A 21,515-nucleotide genomic window follows, 5' to 3' on the forward strand; every position below is an offset into this window, starting at 1 on the left:
ACCCAGAAGAAAGAATAGATGCAAATGAGGGAGATAATTGGCTACTATATGAAAGAGATAGCTAACAAAAGTGCAAACATGCTTTTTCTGCGTGATGTCTTTAGTGATTCATAATCATTTCCAATTATTTACTACTTGAATAAATGACAGCTATAAAAAGAATATATTAATTTTCTAGAAAAATTACTTGAGTGTTAGGCATGAAAAATTGTCTTGAGGCAAGAGAATTTCTGACAAGTTGCTCTTACATTAGCTATCATCATACCAAAAACATTCAATTTTCAAGACTTAATCATAATTAAAGTTCTAACACACTAGGTTATGCTATCAAAACAGAAAATAAAGACAAACACTTTGGAGTTTGCCTGTATTACATTATTCTTTAATATAAATGACATACAAGTTTTACAAATTAGAGAGATTGACCTTGGAGTATTAGAGGCTGCAGAAGATTCTTTTAAGGTGACATTTTTATTGAGTATATGTTTAGCTTTGTAGATTGACAGTAGAAATGTGCAGCCTACCTTTGATGTGCTTGCTACCCACTGGTATGGGTTGAAGAATCCCAATTTGCAGAGGGCTTCAAATCACTCTAAGAAGATACTTCTACAAATTATGTCCCAGCAATGTCCAGCTAGGCCTTGCAGTTATTTCACTTCATATTTTGCTATACTTACGATTTTTCTTATAATCTAAATTCCTCAAATGCATCAGATGGGAAGCCTGCATATCTCTACTTGACAATTAAAAACATTGTTTAGAAAACAAATACAGTAAAGGATGCTGACATGTACGATGCAGAACAGTGAACTGATATTATTTTTGGTTTAGATATATACATGGATTGATACCAATGACTAAATCCTAATACCATACTCTGCAAGGCAGTCTCACTGAAGTCATTAAAACCGCTTCTGTGACCAAGGTGAGAAGTATTTGCCCTAGAGAAATTTAGTCATTGAACTCCAGATATAGGTTACAGGTTTTGCACTGCAGACTACTCATTATTTTGTTCAATAGGATTATGTTAGGCTAATCCTGAATAGCATTGCTCTAGAAGAATGGCAAACTTTAAAGAACTATATGTACGATATGAATTTATTTAATTTTTCCCAAAATAATGACATTAGCAACAACTTTATTTGCCTCTGCTAAATAGATACATTCAGAATTAGCTTAATGTTATAGTGGATATTTTTAAACCTCCAGGGCTTGAAATAAATTTAAAGGAGGTAACTCTCACCTTCTCAAGTCTCAAGATGATTTGAGAGTCTTTCTTCCCTCTTTTTTTTTTTTTTTTTTTTTTTTTTTTGTGTGTGTGTGTGGCTATAAAAATAACCTCAATCACTATCTTTTTTTTCTTTTTTAATATCATAGCTTGACAAATATTTACTCCGAATCTCATATACAGTGGAATGTGAAAACTTGTAGCATTCAGCAAACTGAAAAATGCCACAGAAAGCATGCTGGAAAAGAAGGCTGAAATAAGTCAGTTTAAAGCACAGTTTGCAATTCTTTTTGATGGTATGCTTGATCTTGCACATCTGTAATGATTCATTTATTCTACATCAATGGATCATCTCCACTTTGAAGTGAAGTTTCTGGTATTTGGCATTATTGTTAGCAATAATTTTTGGAACAGGCCTATTACAACAGGTACTTTTAGCTGAAACACAACCGAATCCCATCTTTACACATCTATTTGTAATTTCCAATCTGTACTGCAGAGCGTTCATGGATACACCGGAAAGCAGAGGGCTGGATTTCCCAGTACTGCACAGGATTGCTGAAGAGACTCACACCAGAATAGCTAGCCTTTTTGGTGTTGTAACCAAGAGGGCAAAAATCGTTGATACCAATTGAAGCTATTTTGTTGTTATGAAGGTAGACCACCTGAAAAGCACAGAAGTACAGAAGTGAGAAATAGAGATACTATGGCAAATAAGATAAATGATTCAATGTCAAATACTTGGTATGTATTGCACAATGTTATACAGAGTAGCAATATATCCTTTTTTTCCTAATGAATGCTTGATTCTGTTTACCTTTTGAAATACCTAGAGTATACTAAATTAGAAATAATTTCCATAGAAAAAGCAGAAACTGTGCAAGACAATCTAATAATATTACTATTATTTGATCATACTGTAACCAAAACAGGACTCAAAGTTGTGGAGTTATTAATCCAGTGCTGTGGTTCAGAAGCATGTGCTGTATATAAAGAATATATTTGGTACTAATTGGTTTCTCTCTAGCTCTAATGCTTTCACTCTCATGAGTGCAACTGTGCAGGACTCAGAGCCAAAGTAATCACTAACTAAGATTTAAAATAGCTGATGAATATGACTTTGCTCCAGAGTCACCATTTCAGATTAATTTTCCCAAGCTACATGCAAGTAGTGATTTTCATTTGGGAATCTTCATTCTTTGGGAGCTTTATTTCCCATAAAAACCTAGTCCAGGTGAATACAGATTTCAGTTGGTTCCAAGAGGCCATATTTCTAGCTATCCGACCACACAGGCCTCAAAAATACCGCTAATGTGAAATGTGTATTGAGTGTCTTTGCCCTCCTGAAGGCACAGCATTTTGAGATACCAAAGGGAATGTTCTTGTGAAAGGTTTCAAAATGTCACTGGGTAGAATTGAAAAAATCTCAGCAGATGAAATTTTCTTTGAAAGCACTTTTGAGTAAAGAGGAATTTAAAGTACATAATTAATCCCATATTTGTTGCTTCCCCTCAGACACAGAGATAACGAATGCACACCTCCAGATCTATACACCTACATAGCCACATTCACACAAAAATCAGAACAAGAATCTTCCTGTTGTATGTAAATTTTGCATGCCTATTCAGCACGAAACTTGCATCAAGTTACCTTTGCACAAATACTGTGTGCATTTCTGTTCAAGACTGAATAACCGCACAAATACTAGTAGAAATCTTTCAACTATTGCTCTCTGAGGCAGTACGATAAACTTTACCTGGATATATTTGTGTTCACCCAGCCCACCAGGTACTCTGACAAGTTCATTGTTGTTCAAGTGGAGCTCTCTCAGATGAGGCACATTGTTAAGAGACCCATTTTCAACTGAGGAAATACTGTTGAAGCTGAGACCCAATCTGGGGGAAGAAAAAAAAAAGAAAGAAAAAAAAGAAAAAAAATCCAAACAAAAAAATATGTTAAACTTGCCCACATAACCATCTTTCTTGGGTTGATTACTTCTCTACTCTACTGTTGTAGAACAGACCGGTCTAATTTTCAGAATTATGCATGAGGTAGAGAGGTACCTCAGAGAACTAGTTTAGCTAAACATGTTAAAATAAGTTTGACATCTAACAATGGTAATGAGCTAATTATCATTCTATCATTCAACCTGTGCCCATGGTACTGTATACTTTCATGAGATATATGACTAATCCTACTGTAAATGCATATGACATACCTTCATAGGCACCAGTCTTTTTTAAAAAGCTGAATAAGAGTTTCTTGCATGACTTTAGGAGCACTGGCTGTACTTTTCTTTGTCAAAGTACATAACCCAGGGTGACCAGAACTGTTAAGTTTAGATTTTCACCACATCCTTCGAAGATACTTATGTAGTTAGAGCCATGTTACAGATTGGAGCCATGAGCTCAGTCATACGTGATGATATGTTCAGCAGGACACAGAAGCGGGATGCACACATTTCTCCCAGGTTCCAGTCAGAGCTTTCATCATAAAAATCATCCTTTTTGCTTTATACATCCACATTCTGGGTTTACTAGCACAATTTATGCCCAATTTGGAAAATCTGGTCCTATCCATGTACTTCTGTGTTGATATTATTTTGGGTTGCAATTACCAAATTACAGAATACTTTTCCAGAGACTTTCATAAGTTACAACGCTTTGTGTTGCAGTAAGGAATTCAGTGGTAATTCTGCAGGAGTTATCACCAGGAGTGTTGTCCTTTGAGAAAATTATTTCTACAAAGGCTAAACCTACTTCATCTAGTTTGCTTTATCTTTTTTCTTTAGGCAATCTTTTTTAATGTTGAGGGGAAATGCTCTAAGATTTATTAATAACTGAATCAATTAAAGAATTTAATATTGGTAATCAGAATCCTTGTGATAAAATAATTTGCTATGGATGAGTACTTTTAAATAAAGTCTTATTCACGGTAATCTAATACCTATAATTCTTTGTGGCTTGTGCCAGCTTCAAAAGTCAGAATCTGGACCTAATATAAAATCACAGAACTAATATTTCTTGTCCAATCTTTATGGCAGAGATGTTTCCAGAAATAATGTCCAAGAATGGAAGTGCATTTTATAATTTTTCTTTTAAAAATAAAAAGTTAAAGAAATATCCTATTAACTGGCAACATGTAATACAAATAGTCATATCATACTTATTTAAACATTCCAGTGCTGTCAAATGATTGATGACAAAGGAGAGCTTAATGAGACCTCCTACAGACATCAACAGGGATTTATTTCACTCAGAAATCAGTTCACAGTGTCCCTTATCTTTGCTAGAATTTGTTCAGGAAGAATTTTCATTTCAAAATTATTAGAACAAAATTCCTTTTGAGTAGAGTACATCAGGATTTAGGAAAGTTTGGGAGATTTGATCCTACAGAGCAATAAGATCTTTAGAATGTCTACAAAGGAATTCAGTGATGGGTACTCATGGTGAATGTCTTTAAAAGGATGACAAAGAAAACAAACAAAACCAAACAGTTTGGCAGAAGGGTATAAATTCTTGGTTGACACATGTCTAAATATATGTTACATATGCAGGTCTCCAAGCAGATGTGTCACACCTGGGGAGACCAGCATGAAAAAAAGCAGGTCTCACTTGCATATTAGTCTGTTGAAGCAAAAATAACCCTTTTACAGATGATAGGGATGGACAAGATCCAACTCTGCATTGTCTCATGCAGGGTAAGTCTTTTAGGGAAAGAGTGAAATGGGAGGAGTCTTGTAGAAAAGTGGATCTACCTTCCACAAGCAGTGCAATTATATGTAATTACATCTCATCTAGATGTGTTACGATCTCTCAGTCACTCGGGGCTATGGTTACAAATGAAGTCAATCTTAGTGTGTAAAATACACGGTGATTAAGAGTGTTAGGAAAGACTATGGTCTTCATCTCTCTTCTTTTTCCCATGGGTAAAAAAATGGAAGAATTCAAAAAATCACTCTTGCTTAATATACTTGACATATTACTTCCTTTTATATTAGTGAATAGGTAACATCTCTCCAGTGTTTCTGCTGATCTAGTCCCAGTGTTTTAAATTTTTGAAGACCATAATTAAAAACATACCTAAAAATTGAATAAATTCTCAAGTATTTTTCCGCCTTCTTTTGTCTCCAACAACCCTGCTTTTTCTTTCACTTTTTTAAACAAACTTCATGCTGCTCAACAATATCATTATTCTGGGCTCGATACAACTTCTACTCTATGGAGCTAGAAATTTTCAGTAAACTTTAATAGGATATAGACATTAGTAACATCAGTGGCATAATGTATATGGAGCTCATTCCCCTATGCGATCAGCAGTCTTTGTTCAGTTTACATTCATGATATATATATTTTTTTCTATTGCAGCACTATATGAAGACTTTTGGAAGACTTAAGAGTAATTTTATAAGGAAAACAAAGAAACAAACAAAAAAGACAAATATTTATGTGCTGCTAGAACTCAAGAACTCAAAAGAGAATGAGCAGTAGATCTATACCAAGCTCTTGTGTGAAACATTTTACAGTTCAAAACACCTTAACACAGTCAGAGGAATGACCTGTTTCTCAAAGTCTAACTGTGCTTTAGGGCAGGTATTAGACTGTTGAGCATCAGCTGACATGACATGATCCAGGAGGAGAGCAGTCTGACCCCGTACTGCTGCTCCTAAAGAGATAGATGTGTCAATAAAAGCTGGGGTTTGGTAGCTTGTTTCCGTGGCATAAGGGGCAGCATGCCCCTTAAATTTATCCCATATGCCATCCTTGCCTCTCGCATAGCTGCCTCCTTTCTTCATCTGTCTGCTCCGTTATGTCCAGTGTGCACTTTTTCACCAACCTGTATTCTGCCTTACTTTTCAGCATTATGAAAGAGGATTTCTGACTATGTTCAGGTTGCATCCTTAAGCACAGGTCAGAGGGCAGTTTAAAAGCTGGTGTCTGCTCTGAGCAGCTCCACATTTCCACACAACAATCAACAGAGCATCTTGTTTCTCTGTACTGTACAGTCACAACAGAAGCAGACCAAGGTTCGATATTTTTAATAGTCCATCAGCATTTGCAGCATAAAACTTTATGCCTTAAGACAGATTTCCCACAATATAGCCTGTAGTGTTTTCCAAGTGTGAATGTGAAAAATCAGAAACCCCCTGTCATCTGCAAGACAGCTGACATACCCCACACCTCCCTCCTCCAATAAAGTAAATTATGCTCTACCTGAGTAGTTATTATCTTGTTTTGGTTTTGGAAGTTTTCTTTACCATTTATCTGGGGAATGTTACATTTTATACTAAGCTTCTTTCATAAAAAAATAACTGCTTCATAGTACCCTAATGATAATCATGGGATTCTTATTTTTCATTAAAAACCAGGTGCAGACATTTTTTGAACAGGGATGAATCTGTCATCAAATATGAACATCAAAAATGAGTTGAAAAGTCTTATTTTACAAGCTCTAGAAACCTGTTCTAAACTTTACCACTTGGAATTGCCAGATTCAAAATAAGTGTTAAGTTACTCTATACTTCATTGCACTAAAGCACTGTGCAATCTACTATAATCAATGGCAAACTTAACTCCTGTTGCTCAGTAATCTTTCTTTGATTTCTGTTTTCTGCTTTCATTATGACATGCAGAATGATTAAGATGAAGATCCAGGAATTAGATCCAGTAACCTGATTACAGACTTTTAGATCAATTACACATCTATTTCCATTTAAAAAAATGTAAGTATCATAATATTAAAATACCTTGTAGTAAAGGCCTGATTTACTATTTTAGCATGTTATCTACTGTGAACTAATTCACAAATAACTCTGTATGTCTAGAACTACTGTTTTGGAATTCTCCTTACCTTTTCCTACAGTTAGAGAAACTTATTCAACAACATATTCATCAATTAGTAAGGTAAAGTCACCATGACAAAAATGACACTTTTTCATTTATATTGTATGGTTTGGTTTGGTGTTTTTTGGGGGGGGTATTTTTTGGTCATGTTCTGGGACTCATTGAAGACTTGCCTTTCTTGAGAAACAAAGGAAACACTGTTGCAAGCAGTTTTGGTTCCCATGTGCTTTTTTCCTCAGTTTCCAGGGCAAATTGCATGAGAAATGCAATGTCCCAAGAAAACTGCGTGAACCAAAGATGGAAATACAATGAAAGAAGATGACATAATTAAAAATTCCAGTTTCTCTCTTTATCTTTCTTTTTTATTTTCCTTTGGGGGTTTTGGTTTGTTTTTTTTTTTTTTTTTTTTTTTTTTAATTTTCTTTTTAATTGAATCAAAGAAACAGTTGTCCTGGGCATACATCACTCATAATTGAAAACAGCTGGAAAGTGTTGTTAGAAGGAAAAAAAAAAAAAAAGTGTTTCGTTCACATAAGTCAGTACACAACTCCTTAGAAGCTTTTCCTCTTAAGTTATGGACTGCCTCGATGGTAACATTCATGAAGCCCAGAATGATGTTTCTAATTATGTGTGTGGTGGTTACAATTTCAACCAATCTTTTACACATAAAGAAGAAAAGAATTCTTACTTTGCCAAGTTGGTGAGTCCAGACAGGCCATCAGCATCAATTTTGCTGATTTTGTTGCCATCAAGGTGAAGTTCAGTAAGGGACGGGGGAAGGCCTGAAAGAGAGAACACCATCAAATCACTTTTGGTAAAGGATTGGTATCTTATTCTAAAAAGGCTTGTGTTAGACTGAGAATCTTTTACAGTAACAAAAAAATTTTTTACTAGACATGGCTCAGCACAGTTCACTGAAGGAAACAAGGAACTTTCACAATCAGGGAAACTAAAAACAACTAGTAACAATTTATTTAGCATGAAATAAAATCAAGCTCCCAAGGTCATCATAAAAGTTAATTCTTAAAAACCAGATAAATTATATTCTTCTCAGATATGAATTCTGGCCTTCATGATTATGTAAATGGGTCAACGTAAGAGAAAGAGCCTTCACTTTAGCCAGCCTATCCACATACATAAATCTACAAACATTGATTTTTAACAAATAACAGCAGCTGAAAATGACATTATACAGCTGAGGTAAAATAATTATTTTTTTTATTTTAGGTAGGGCACACAGTATTTTGTAAACTCTGTTTATCAGGAAAATAAAATTGGAACCAAGTATTTTAACTATCTGAGGTCCCTCAAAGGAATATCCAAAACAGGAAATGTGGGAAGAAAGAAATAACAACTAGTATTACCTTTGAAAAAGTTTTCAGCTCTTTTGAAACAATCTGCTGACTGTAGTATGAATAAATTGAATATAATTTCCTTTGGAATGGAACCATTCTGGTTTGGTTTATTTTGTTATGTTTTTTAATAAGTTATTTTGAAGTTCTTATTTTGTAGCAATTTGCCATGAAGTACTCTTAAAAATAGCAAATGTTTCTGTTTTGTATAAGAATAGTATTTGTGGCTTCAAACTCCACAGACTTGTGGAGCGCTGATTTTATGCTTGTAGAACTTCAGTTGATTCTACTTGAGTTTACATCTGTTTAATGGTGATCAGGCTCACCAATCAGGGTTGGAGGGTGAAAATATTCTTCTACTTTATATTTCAGTTATGAGACAAGAAAAGCAGAATATCATAAAATGGCTTACTTTTAACAATGCACCTTTTGTAGAGCTTCTCAAAATAGAAAACCAAAATTTGCCAAGCCAATAAAAGTCAACTGACCAAAAAATGAAGTAGTCAAGTAATGGGTACTCTAAGGACTGACTCAGAACTCAGGATTCTTCCATAATAATATTTTTTTTCTGTCTGACTAGAAGTCACTATATTATACGTGTGCAAATCTTTGAAATATTAATTGTATTTCTTACCTTTTGGGATGCTAGTAATGTTGGTGTCTGCGATACGGATGTAGGAGAGCCTCTTCATCCCCTGAAAAGCTCCATTTTCAATGCCTGAACTCTTGATTGGATTGGTGCCTAGTTCTGCCAACAAAACACGGTCATGAGCTTTGCTGCAGTGTAGGTACCTACATCCTTCAGGTCAAAGCTAAAACTCACTTTGGAGGTACAATTTATTGGAGCATTTCTTGACTTTCTACATAAAATCACTGACTGAACTAAAACATCATCTTGAAAAAAACAGAGTTGATTTTTTTTTATAATTTCTTATGCTCATACCTAAGACAATCACTTGATTCAGTCCATTAAAGACAGCTTTCCTCAACTTGGAGATCTCATTCTCATGAGCCCGTATCTCCTGGAGAGACTTCGGCATGTTTTCTGGGAGTTCCTTCAGGTTGTTCTTGGACAAGTAAAGCCTTTCCAGCTTCTTCAGAGGAGCAAAAGCTAATGGGCTGATTTTGCTGATTTTGTTGTTAACAAGGATCAATGCCTGTGGAGTAATAATGAAGGAGATCTCAGATGACCACTAGGGAAATTATTTTAGGAATTAAACATTTTAAAATTATGATTCTTTTATAATATTTTTGATGCCTTTTGACAGTCAATCTAGTGAGCTGAAGAAAATACAATGCAGTACTAAAACAAATAGATAAAGAACTTCTGAAATGGTGAAAGATAAACAAGGCCTACATAATAAATGCAAGTGAGCACTTCATCACTGAGGTATATGCAGCTTCTCTTAACATCCATAATCGATACCCCAGAATAAGTGCCACCCTTCCATTTGAAAGTTGTAAAGAACAAGACATGCACATAAAATTAACATTTTCAGGTTTATTTGGAGTTTTTTTTCTGTTTTTTTTTTTTATTCTGAGGATACTTTTATACCTTACCCATCATCACACAACCATCCTAACCAGTTTTTTTCTGAACAGAATATTCTATGATTCTATACAGTGAAGGCACAGTCCAGCTTAGTAAAAGTATTCTTACCATTACCTCTTTCCTGTTAGTTGTAGAGACTGCACTGATTAGATTTCTGTCTGATAATAACCTCCTTTTTGTAAAGATATAAGCTTTTTTTTTTTTTTTTTTGGTAAGTGTACCTTGGTACAGGAGGGGAGCAATTTGAAGCATCATACTGTAAGATCTGCAGTTAGGTATCATGGACCATATTCATAATGGCTATTATGTAGGTGCTTAATCTAATTCTCACAACTGTGATATCTAGACTCAGGGTAACTAAGCAAATTAGCTCTCCATACAGTCAGGGGAGAAATGCTTCTATGAAAACTCTGTTACCTGTCATAAGTGGTCTCAGTATGCCTCTGGAATTTCACATTAATGCTAAGTCTCTGATTTACCAAACAGGACATAAAAAGGGAAAAGAAAGTCCCATCACTGTTAGAACATTAATGCAGCTACTGGAAAGGATTTCAGATATGATACACATCAGAATGAATTGTATAATTCCATTTGTTTTCTACCTACTTATCAGACTTACAGTGCTGCATGTTTGTGCAGTGAATTAGGTAGAATGGGCTGTATAAATATAGATATAATATCTGCTTAGATTCATTACTAGAAAATAGCTAAAGACCATGATGCTGTTTTTAGAAACAGAAGACAACAGTTACTGCTAAACCACGATTTTTTATATTGCATACACTATAGTTAAAATTCAGTGCATTTTAATACACAATATTTTCAGAATTACACTTTAGTCTCTTTCCTAGAGGAAAACTGAGCATTCAACTCTTTCCACAGTCAGTTAAGTATTAGAACGGTGCCAAGAGGTGTATCAGCATCTGTGACAGCACCTCTCCACCATGGAAACAGAAAGAGAGGTGAGAAGATAGCTTAAAATAGTATTTTATTTGTGGGGTTTTTCCCTAATGCATTCCTTTTGCAGATCACTCTAAGCAAAGAAAGCAGTATGTTCTGTACATTGTTTAACTGAATACACGTAAAGCTGAGCATATCTGGTTTTAATTTTGTATGCTAGCTAGCATTTGCAAGAGGAGGGAGAAAAGGTCACTCACAGTTCAGCAGAGTATTTCCCTAATGATGAGGCTCTCCCAAAATAAATATATTGGTCAGTGGAAGCCATGACCCCAACAGTCTTTTATTTGAGCCTGAGCTATAAGAACTGCCATGAAAACACATGGGGTACACATGGGGTGTGGTTTCCTGAGTCATCATTGCCAGAATTGTGATACAGATGTAGGTTCTGCCTATGGTGTAGTACAGCTACCTGCACAATATTTGGACATAGGAAATAATTCAGTTTTAAGGGATACAGTCTGAATTATGCAGATGAGTCTCTTTCCTTGTTTATATCGTAATAAGTGAATAACTGAATGTGCAACTGCTAGTTACATTCTTCTTTTTTTTTTTCTTTCTTAATTTTCCCATGGATTTCTTTTCCATAGAAATCAACATTCAAGGAATTGAGACTTGAAATTTTTATCCTGCATCCTGTTTTGTTCTGCTTGGTCATTTATTTCAGCTAAAAGTCTCCCTTACCTTTATTCCTTCTTTATTTGATTTATTTTAACTTTGTTGCCTTTCAGATAAAACATTCGGGCTATGATTATCACAGCTGATGATCTGATGTGAAATATTTCTTGCTGGAAATAGGTAGGCATACATTCAGCTAGGCACTGCAATGTAAATATTCTCTGAGCTGTTGATGTTAGGAGGTTTGTTACAGGTCTTCAGAGCAGAACTGATAGTCCTGACCAAAACCAGAAATTATCTAAGTATTTAGGATTTATCTGTTCAATTTGCCAATGCTTTTTCCTGAATATGATCATGTTATCTTGAGGAAACACACAGAAATGTTGTTTTATTCAAACATTCAGAAAGTCTCACACTTAGAAATGATGGTATCTATCAAAGGTGTGTTTAAAAATACTGATTTCACAGTGGAATAGTGTGTATGGTGGCATAAGGTGGAAGGTATCACAAGCCTGTAGTTTTCAACTTTTTTTGTACCAGAATATCATTTCCCACTTACACCCCACTCTGCAAGCTCCTGCTCCTGGTATTATAAGCCTGCATTATTTTTCCACACTGTTGTACAGCTGTAAAAAAGAAAAAAATAAACCCACACATCAGAATTCACAGGAGAAGTTTTACTGTCTCCCAGAGCAACAGAAATTGATGAGGATAACACACCAGCACAACACCTGGCAAGCCATACCCCTGGGTTCCTTTCCCACTTCACAATAACTCTATTATATGTAAGACTTGAAGACCTAAGCTATTAGCCTTGGAGCAATGCTGTTTGCTTTCCTCAGAATGTGCCCCGTATGGTCTGCATGTAACAAAAGTTAAAACAAAACAAAACGAAATGAAATAAAACAAAAAACTCCGGGGAATTTAGAGGTCAGTGAAAACAGGAACTAAAGGAGCAAAACCTAGGGAAAACATCTGCAGCAGTGCTATTGAGGAAGGGATGTCAGGCAAAAATACACACATGGACTAGCTATCCTGAATAAAGCCCAGATGGCATGGTGGGGCATTATATACATCTTGTTAAAGGACATACAAAAATTTTGTACAGAGCAAGAAGTACTTGGAGGGAAAAATAAAGGTCAGCCTGGAAATGCTGAAAGTGCTGGAGCCCTTGGCCACAGATAGCACTTGTGGTGGTATATGAAATGGTTTGGCAGAAATCTAAGAGCCTAGAACAGAGCCACAGGAATTGATACTTGTATTCAAAATCTATCTTCTTCAACATTTCCATTTTAGTGAATGGAAAAAGATATTTCTGTTAAAATGCACACACACACACACACCCCAGAAAAAAAAAAAAAAAAGAAAGAAAGAAAGAAAAGAGTTGAAGAATATCACCAATCCACAATACAAAAGGCTGAGCACAGGAATGTACAGCTTTCAGATTGATTTCGTATGGGTGTTAAGATATTTAGCCATAGGTAAGAAAAGAGGCAGGAAAGAAGGAGAAAATAAAGAGGTGTAAATACATCAAGTACTAAAGACATCACTTAGGCTAGGAGGGTTCATGGCAATTTCCTATGGATAAGAGAAAAATTAGCTTCCATCCCCATTTCCCTGAGATAAAGCCTTTTCCCCTTGTCATTTATAGCATGTAAATGTTGCATGGTAAACATTGAGTCTGTTATAATATTGCACTGTGATAATACCTACTAACCACCTTATCATGACCAGCAGTTTAAGTAGTGCTCACAGAGGAAAAAAAATCCAAGCTTTGCTCCAAAGATGGCTTACTTTTTACTGAAACACCTCTGGTATTAGCATAGTCAGGGAAAAAAAAACCCGAACTAAAATTCCTGTATGACAGGAATAGATGCTGGCTCCATTGAAGTCAGTGGGAGTCTGGCCATTTCGCTCCCTCTGGCCTGGTTTCTACCTCAAATATTTATTCCCAAAACAAATAGGAGGATTCATAATTCAGGAAAATTTGGGAACATTTGTTGGCAGGCTTGTGTCAAAATACACCCTGACAAACTGCAGAGGGAGTGTGTGGCAATCCTGTAGGAACTAGCTAGCATATGGCTGCTCTTCTGGGGTTACCAAAATTTACAATTTTTGCCCTGCCTGGGGTGGGGAGCAGTGGATTGTATTTTGGGGTGTAACCTCACTATGTGAGAATCTCAGGGGATTGATCTGTGAGATTTTCATCCCTACTTCTATTCTTCCTAGTTTAGAATACCTTGAAGAGACAGCCTTGCCAAAATCAGAAGTGAACTGTGAAATGATCAGCAAATTATTATGAGCCATAGTACATGGTGATACATCTGTTTTGCCAGCTGGGGATGGTACTCTTACCTAACATCAAGTCTTTAATGATGCATGCATCCTTCAGGGTTTAAACTGAAAAGTCAATCTGCTGACCCGATGGAATTTCTTTAATTTCCTGGGTTATGTATTACATTATTACCTGGTTTTTATTACAGTTCTGCTAGGAACAGTAATGGCTTAGGAACGGTAAGCTCAGGAGTCAGGCAACCAAGTAAAAAAAATAATAATTTTCATTCTTTTTGTTTGCCTTGTGTTTTTAGCTAAGTGATAACCTGGATATATAGACAAGCTTTTCTGTCAAATTATTAGAAGTGGATAGTGACTTAGGAAAAAAATTAATAAAGAACACAAAAAATAAAAACCAGAACTTGACTTTCTCCTCTAATTGTGTTATACCAGGAGACAGAATTCTACAAAATAAGTCTTCATTTTGAAATTAATTTAAAAAATCATGAACATTGGTAAACTTGAAGGAACCAAGAGCCTCTGGATCCAAGGAGGTCTCTGAACAGGATTCCAGATTTTACGTCTCCTGAAGGGCCTATGATCTACAACTAAGGCAGGAAAAGCATAAAGGTATAAAAAACCCATGATGGTGCAATTATTCTTTATTTGTTGTTACTTAAATTCCTTGGTAGGGTTTTGTAGTAACCCTACCAAACCCAGGGTCAAGGGAACATAGCTGAGAAAGGCAAGAAAAAAGGGATGACAGAGGAACAATAGGGAAGAGATGAATGAACTGTGAGGGAAGGAGATGGCAAGGCACTGAAACAACAGCCTGTCAGCGTGAATGACAGACGGGGGAAAGCAGTTTGGTCACATCCACAGAACCCTGCTGGATAATCTCACAAAACCAAGGAGCCTGCCACAGATCTAGTTTGTGTGGTGTTCGAGCTCTCACTGATAAGTCTTGTGTAACGTGACTTGCACAGATGACCAGGGGACAGATGGTTCTACACTTTCCTGCTCCAACAAAGCATAATTCTAATGCTCTGGAGTTCTAGAGAATCTTTCAACACTGTCCTTATCTACTGAAGCAAGCATTTTGGTTATTTATTTTATCACAATTTGCTTGTTTATTTTATTGCTGTATTCCATAAAATTTTCTATTTTCTTTAGCTGTTTAGTTTAGCTGACTTTTTCCAGAATTTTAAGGACCTCAAAGTATTTTTTTTTCTGGTGTTCTCCTCACACAAAAAGATCTTAACCCTCTGCTCATTAAAAATATTTTGCATGTATGTTTCAGTGGAAAATCTCATTGTGTGTTAAGCATAATGCAAAGGAGAGCCTGAGGCAACAACAGCTCCCTAAGGGAGTCCTGCCTTTCAGAAGATTAACCTTTTTTTTTTTTTTTCAGAATATTTGTTAGAAACTTACAGCTGCATCATGTTGAAAAAAAAATGTAAAAAGGTATTCTTCAGTCCCATGAAGAATGTTTGCCATTGATGATAGTGGAAATTGAGTTCAGAGGTAGAAACTGGACATAGATGTCTGTCTGGTTTTTACAGTATGCTGATGGTTACTGATTCTTCATTCTGTGATTTGCAGAGAATTATGTTTATTTAACTTTTCTTTTAATTATCCCTTGGTAAAGGGAACTGAAGCTGTAATGAGCCTTCAGAAGACTGTGTTCTTTCATTAATATTTTTTGATCTGTTAGGGACTTTATGTATCCCTGGAAGATGTTCTTAGACTTCTCTTCAGTTAATCTGGGCTCTTGCCTTCCATAGGGAGCCTTCTTTTGATAAAAAAAAAAAAAGGGGGGGAGGGAAAGGAAAAAAAAAAAAAAAAGACTGCTTGAAACTTCTAATGCAATACATGATTTTTTTCTTCTTGATATTACTACAAAGAGTGTTTCAGTTTATTTGCCCACACATCTAATGCTGATAATGCCTTAATGTAGATATGATCATAACCTTAAGTCCCAGGTTTAAATATCTTATCTCTTTTGTGCAGGTCTTTTCCTTCAGTATAAATACAACTGGGTTTAGCGCTGTTGTATGCACAGCCATGGCTTTGGATAGTCCTGCCAGCTTAAATTAAGTAACGTTCCATTTGATTTCAAGCCAATAATGCATTTGTCTTCTTTTGCTGTACTAACACTGTGCCATTGAAAAATTCCTGTTGGAAAAGCATGCAGTCACTATTCTGTTGTTTGTGCTGTTCTTATAGTGATCTAATACACAGTAGTTTCTTTTACCTCTTTTTCCAAGTGCCAGGTGTTATACTGGTTTGCTTTGGCTTTGCCACACAGCATGCAACTCCATGTGCTGTTTTTGTAGACTCCTCCTTCACTCTGCATGAGGCCTTACTCATGTAGTATTTTGGATTCTTTATTGTGTCCATGGGGTCAAAGTACTGTGCTCTATCCAGAAGTGTCAGTCTGCCTGGAAAATTCTGACAGTTTCATAGAAGTATTTTTGGTTTGGTTGTTGTTTTTTTTTTCCCCTTGGCTTTTCCATAGCACCTCTCTGATTGCTTTGCCACAGGTCTAAATCATAAGCAAGTTTTCACATAATATCAGACAGTTTTCTGAAACCACAAAACTCAATCCTCGGCCCTAAAAAAAGACTGTCTTCAATTTTTTCCCTATTCTCCCAAGTCCTCTGCTAATAAAATGTACCTTATCTTTCATTTTTAAATAGTGTAAAGTCTCACTGAGTGTTTATAATATAACATTAATAGTTTGGCCACTTTTTCCTGAATAAATCTAAAAATATAAAAACATGAAGTGCTCCAAAACTGTTGACTCTGGTGTTTTCTGGTAAGCATCTATTATTTGCAGATAAATATTCCCTTAGTTGTATCCTTTCTTACTTGCCATATTTTCAAAGTTGCAGATATTAACCACTATTTTACCTACTCTGGAAAATTTTCTGATATAAAGAATATTTTTGTAGGTACTAATTTATCTTTCATTTCTTTTTCTGTGTATTGTGCACTCAAAACAAGCATTTACATTTATGCTGAAAGAGAAGCTATGGGCAAGTTATAGGTAGATCCTTTATTCTCTTCTTAATTCATGTGGGTTTTAGTACAAATTGAACTTTAGATTCGCCCCAAGTTGTTCATGAAAAACTCTTCTAAATCTATTACACCTGTGGTTGGTGGTGTCTATAGGAATTAGGAAGGAATTTTAAATGAATATTCAAAAGGAATAAACTGAATATACTGTTCATTTTTTCAAGATCTATGAAAATCAGGATTAAAGAAATTGTTCCCTTAGCTGATCACTTCATGCAAGAGGTTAATTGAAGTTGCTGATAATTTTAGATTTTGGAACAATAATACAGGAAATTTATGTAAATCTTCCTGTTTTAGTAGAGTATAAGAAGGTTTAGTAAAGCCTAAGAAGTCTAGAGATGAACATCATACTGTCAAGTGTAACACTATCACAAGTCATATTCATCAGGTAATTTAAAAAAGGGATTAAAAAGCATATACATGAGACATATATGCACATATGTATATCTCACATACACACATATATCTCCTTAAAACAGAAGTGAGAATAGAGCTCTATCAACAACAAAGATTTTGAGTTATATTTATCTAAAAACAGTAACCCTTTTTCTCTGAAGAATATTTTGTTGCAATGTGGGGAATGGGAATCATTCCCAGATATTACGTAAGAAGAAGAATGATGCCTGCTGAGAGTAAAGATGTTGCCTAGTCACATAAATGTACCACATAACTAAATTATTATTTGGGGGAGGAGATGAGAGGATCGTTTTTTGTTCTTGAGTAAATCCAGGAAAACTGCATTGTTCAGAAGGTTATTTGTTAAAACTTATCTTACTATTTTCATTCTTCTGTATGTTTCCCACTGGTCCCTAAGCATGCAATTATTTTGGAACTTACCCTTGGGAGTAAGACAAACAAATAATCTCTTCCCTGAAGAGTTATCTATTTAATTCACTATTAAATTATACCTGCTGTAAGAAAATAAAGAAAAGCAGCCCATAGAGTTAACCTCAGTGAGATTACATAGTTCACAATAGCTTAACTCACAGCAGGATGTATAACAGAGACCTGAGCTGAGTGCCAAGTAGGCAGAAGTCACTGGGGGAAGTGCTTTTTTCATCTGCAATACCATGCTCTGACTCATTCCATGCAGCATCATGAAGAAGGATTGCGAAAAGATTTATTTCACTGATGAGACATTTCTCTTTTTTAGCACTTTACAGGTGACCTTTACTGTAAACACAAGATTTCTTTCCAAGGTGGAAGAAAACCAAAACAAGTGGACAGGAATTAGGGTTGCAAATCTGTTCAGTAGCCAAGCAGAGGAATTGAAAAAAAAAATAAATTCTCAGCTCATTCTAAAACCAAGTCAGATGAAACATCATGTAGAAGCACCTACTTCTCTTTTTTTAACTGTAGAGGTTATCTATGTAACTAGTTCAAGTATAGATACCTATGTTAAAATTAGATGACATGAACCTCAGCGTGGCTTACTGATACAGTTCATTGTGGACAGACTGGCATTGTGCCTATTCCTAGAAAATTTTGTAAACTTTTCCTCTTGATGTTGCATTAAAACAAAAATTTAAGAGGGAATTTGGAAGCAATAAAGGAGATAAATGTTTACAGGATTTATTTTTTTCCCCTCAAGTGCTCGTCTGGGTGATAACATTGGCATCACGAACAGATAAATAGTGGGAGCTGGTTTCTTGGTTGTGAATGAAAACAGCATAGAAAGAGGCTGTGAAGAGCCAGGAAAACAAAGCCAGGTAGTTTACATTGGTTACAATCAAAAAGGATCAAATGGAATAATACACAGGATAAATTGATTTGGTGAAAGGCTAGAAAAATAGTATTTTCAGAAATATGACTGAGTTGGGGTATTACTTTCAAAGGCAGAGGAGTAATATCCTTTTTCTGATCGTAAAAAAAAGAGATTATTTCAACCGAATTGAGGGAAGACTATGAGGTATGAATTTTAAGGTGTTGATTAAAAGTATAGAAATAAAGGAGAAGGACAGAGAAACAAAAATTTGGAAACAGAGGAAGGTAGTTGTCTGATGGAAACTTGGAAAAGAACAGGGGAACCAGAAAAAAAGGCAGTCGCAGAAACCAGGGCAGGAAAATATTTCAGCAAAGAGAAAACCAGACAGCAGTTTTGGAAGAGACTGGCAGGTAAAGGAGGATGAGGATGGAGTTTGCTGGGAGGAGGTTATTGGAAAAACACAATTCCATTGCAGTTCAGGTTGCAGAAGGTTGATTCGAAAAGATTCTTGAACTAAAATTAGTACAGAGAAACTGCTGACAAACATGGCATATTCAAATCTCTGTGGGCTCAGAGGTGAGGGGAAGGAATACAGTAATGAGTGAGTGAGGTTGCAGGGTCGAGATGGATCCGCTTTTTAAATAGAAATAGCCAAGCCACTGTGCCAAAGGGACTGAAAACATAAATGACAAGGCGAGAGAAGTTATGATGGAGACCAGGAGACTGAATGGACAGGAGGCAGGTATGAAGAGATGAAAAGAGATGAGAAATTTCCGTGGTGTGAAAAGAGTTTGCAGGAGAGGAAAGGGAAAGGAAACACACAGGCTGGGCTGGTGAAGGAAGATCACAGAGTATTTCATCAGTTTTCCTTAAAAACCTGAGTACCAGGCCAAAACCACATTTCATCCCCCCTCTCCCTGCCTTCTTTTTTTTTTGCAAATCCTAGTTAGTTTATACACTTACATGAAGATTCTTCAAGTTCTTGAAATCTCCCTCTTTAATTTCAGTGATTTTGTTGTTCTGTAAGTCCAGAAGAGTTGTGTCAGGAGGAAGATCTTTTGGCACTTTTTCCAGACCTAGGGACAGTGAAAAGAAAGAATTGACTTTGAAGGAAACTTTAAATAGGGATCATTACTCTTCTTAGCAGCACTTACCTTTCACTAAACACCATTTCTAGAACTCATTTCCTGAAAAAGCTTATGAAGACTTATCTGAAAGTATTTCTGTCCCCAGTCAGTCAAAGGGAGTTTTATTTTGCTATGTCAAAACAAAATTTATTTATTCACATTTCCATTATGCTGTTTCCTGAAACTATATCTGAGTTATAGCTTGAAGCAACATATTGATTTAGGAAAATTATTTCTAACACATTTAATTCCACTGAATTGTGTGAATAAATATCGCTTTCAGAAGGAGGTATGGTATTTATTAATTTCACTGTGTGTTAGTTTTTGTGGACAGAGAACATTTCCTGCTATTTTGCTATTTAAAAGGTAGTAAGCCTTTCTGAAAGAAGTACGTTAGTTAATTATAATCATTTCCAGAAAAAATACTGTTTGACAGTAACTGTCCACCTTAAAAAAAACAAACAACAACAACAACAAAAAAAAAAACAACCCACAACCAAAAAAACCCCCCCAAAAAACCCCAACAATCCACGTCCCCCCTTTTCTTTCATCTGAAGCTATGTCCAAGTTTTCTGGAGAACAAATCTCTTGGTCTCACTACAACTGCCAAAAGAACATCAGACAGTTTAAATTAAAGACTCTCTTTGGGACTATTTTCTGAATAGCTGATATGTAAGTACGATGAAGTCATGGAAATGAAATTATTTAGTGTTAAATAACACTTGCTTTACCCAGTTTTCCTTTCATACTGTGACTTGGAATAGAGCAAATCTTTTACAGTCATTCTGATTTACCACAAAATTAAAATGTTCTTTCCTAAATAGTTTTTTTTTGGGGGGAGCGTTGTGTTTTTTTTAATAGAATGTGAAATGCTAAAAAATGGTAGACACTAATAAAGTCTCTGCATGGGCATCTAATAGAAGTGGACTTCTCTGCCTAGCAGTCCTTTTATCAGTAAGTATTTTAACAAATATTTCTTGAACTGTATTTGAATTGCCCTGAGAAAGATCGCTTTGTAAGTATCACCAGTGTCTCCCCAGTATGATGATGGACTGCGTGATACTGTTCTCAGAGGAAAGATATGTGTCTCCATATATTGTTTCTTTAAACCTATCTATTTTAATCTGAAACATGGCATTGCAAACACAGTGAGATATGCTTGCCCAGAGGTAAGATGTGCTTTGCCCACAAAGGTTGTGGAGTCTCCATCCTGGGAGATATTCAGAAGTTGACAGGTCTCAACCCTAAGCAACCTGATGTATCTGACCTTACTTTAGCAGGAGACAGACAAGATAATCTCAAAAGGTGACCTCCAGACGCAACAATTCTGTGATTCTGTGATATTTAAGGTTCACCACAAATGTGTTTTCACAACTGGAACATAGCTTTCTCTGTCAAAATCCAATGTTAAGCAAAACCACTTCTCTTTCAATCTTTTTAGCATACATATATACATCTGTAAAGTAATTAAAAAAAAAAAAAAAAAAAAGATTGGGTCTTATTTGGAAGGATTATGGTAAACCGTGAAAAAAAGCACATTTGGTACTATATTCTATAGTTACTACCATAAAATTTTACCATAAACCTTATAGATGCCACAGGGCTGTGTATTGCAGCTTTTTACTACAATTAGTGATGTTCTAAGAATTCATTATAGATTTGGCCATATTCTTAAAAACATCTGCATGCAGATGAGGTTTCCAATTCATCTTTGGGTGCCTGGTCTGAATCTTCCAAATTATTGAGCATCTCACAGATCCCACTGATGTCTGTTACTGCTT

At 35.6% G+C, this 21,515-nt stretch overlaps 1 protein-coding gene across 1 annotated transcript in view; it reads right to left on the minus strand.

The window, feature by feature from the left end:
* Positions 1–360: 360 nt before the first annotated feature.
* Positions 361–21,515, minus strand: part of DCN (decorin) — a 40,181-nt gene continuing 19,026 nt past the window's right edge. The window contains exons 3-8 of the mRNA XM_040595928.1: positions 19,571–19,683; positions 9,367–9,580; positions 9,058–9,171; positions 7,760–7,853; positions 2,985–3,123; positions 361–1,893 (exon numbers count right to left, since the gene is read on the minus strand). Coding sequence (XP_040451862.1) covers positions 1,699–1,893; positions 2,985–3,123; positions 7,760–7,853; positions 9,058–9,171; positions 9,367–9,580; positions 19,571–19,683 — 869 coding nt within the window. The 3' untranslated portion in view covers positions 361–1,698. The remainder of the gene's footprint in view (positions 1,894–2,984; positions 3,124–7,759; positions 7,854–9,057; positions 9,172–9,366; positions 9,581–19,570; positions 19,684–21,515) is intronic.

Source organism: Falco naumanni, chromosome 5, assembly GCF_017639655.2.
Source record: "Falco naumanni isolate bFalNau1 chromosome 5, bFalNau1.pat, whole genome shotgun sequence".
NCBI classification, from domain to species: domain Eukaryota; kingdom Metazoa; phylum Chordata; class Aves; order Falconiformes; family Falconidae; genus Falco; species Falco naumanni.